Raw genomic sequence first — 801 nt, forward strand, 5'->3', positions numbered from 1 at the left:
GTGTGTGCGGATGTGCCGGTGTGTGCGGATGTGCCGGTGTGTGCGGATGTGCCGGTGTGTGCATGTGTGGATGTATGGATGCGTGCGTATGTGCGCGTCCATGTGCGCGTCCATGTGCGCGTCCATGTGCGCGTCCATGTGTGCAGCATGGCCGGAAAGCATGGGTAAGTCAGGGGGATGGAGCTGACCGAGGCCAGAGGAACGCCGGTAACAGCCCCCGGGGCGGCGGCCCAGCGAGACGGAAGAAGAGCACCAAGGACGCACCTCCAGGAGCTGGCGCGCAGTCAGCCGCTCGGCCGGATTCTTGGCCAGACAGCTGCCGAGGAAGTCCCGGAACTGGCGGGAGATGCGCCGCGGGTTGCGCACGGTCGGCGGCGGGGAGTTGGGGATCAGGAAGAGCGCACGGAGGGGATGGTACTCGGCCAGCGGCGGGTCCGTGTCGTAGAGCTCGATGGCACAAATGCCGGCGGCCCAGATGTCACACGCAATGTCGTAGGTGGCCGTGGCGTCCTTGTCGCAGGCAATCAGCTCCGGTGACATCCAGTACGGCGTGCCGACGAAGGTGTTGCGCTTCTGCGTCGGGTGCTCCATGATGACGGAGATGCCGAAGTCCACGATCTTGATCTCGCCGCGGGCCGTGAGCAAGATATTCCCGCACTTCATGTCACGATGGAGGATGGCCCGATCGTGCAGGTAGCTTAGCCCCTTGAGGGTCTCCAGCATGATGAAGGCAATTTGATCCTCATTGAAGCCGGTGCCGAGCACTGCGAGCGGCCGAGCGGAGGGCAAGGACGGGGGGGG

General features: G+C 64.5%; 1 protein-coding gene across 1 annotated transcript in view; it reads right to left on the bottom strand.

The window, feature by feature from the left end:
- Positions 1–723, bottom strand: part of H696_01860 (STE/STE20 protein kinase) — a gene marked incomplete at both ends in the record, with an annotated part of 9,007 nt that extends 8,284 nt beyond the window's left edge. Inside the window, one exon of the mRNA XM_009495762.1 lies at positions 265–723. Within this exon, the coding sequence (XP_009494037.1) occupies positions 265–723 (459 nt within the window). The remainder of the gene's footprint in view (positions 1–264) is intronic.
- Positions 724–801: the final 78 nt, after the last annotated feature.

Source organism: Fonticula alba (assembly GCF_000388065.1).
Source record: "Fonticula alba strain ATCC 38817 unplaced genomic scaffold supercont2.3, whole genome shotgun sequence".
NCBI classification, from domain to species: domain Eukaryota; order Rotosphaerida; family Fonticulaceae; genus Fonticula; species Fonticula alba.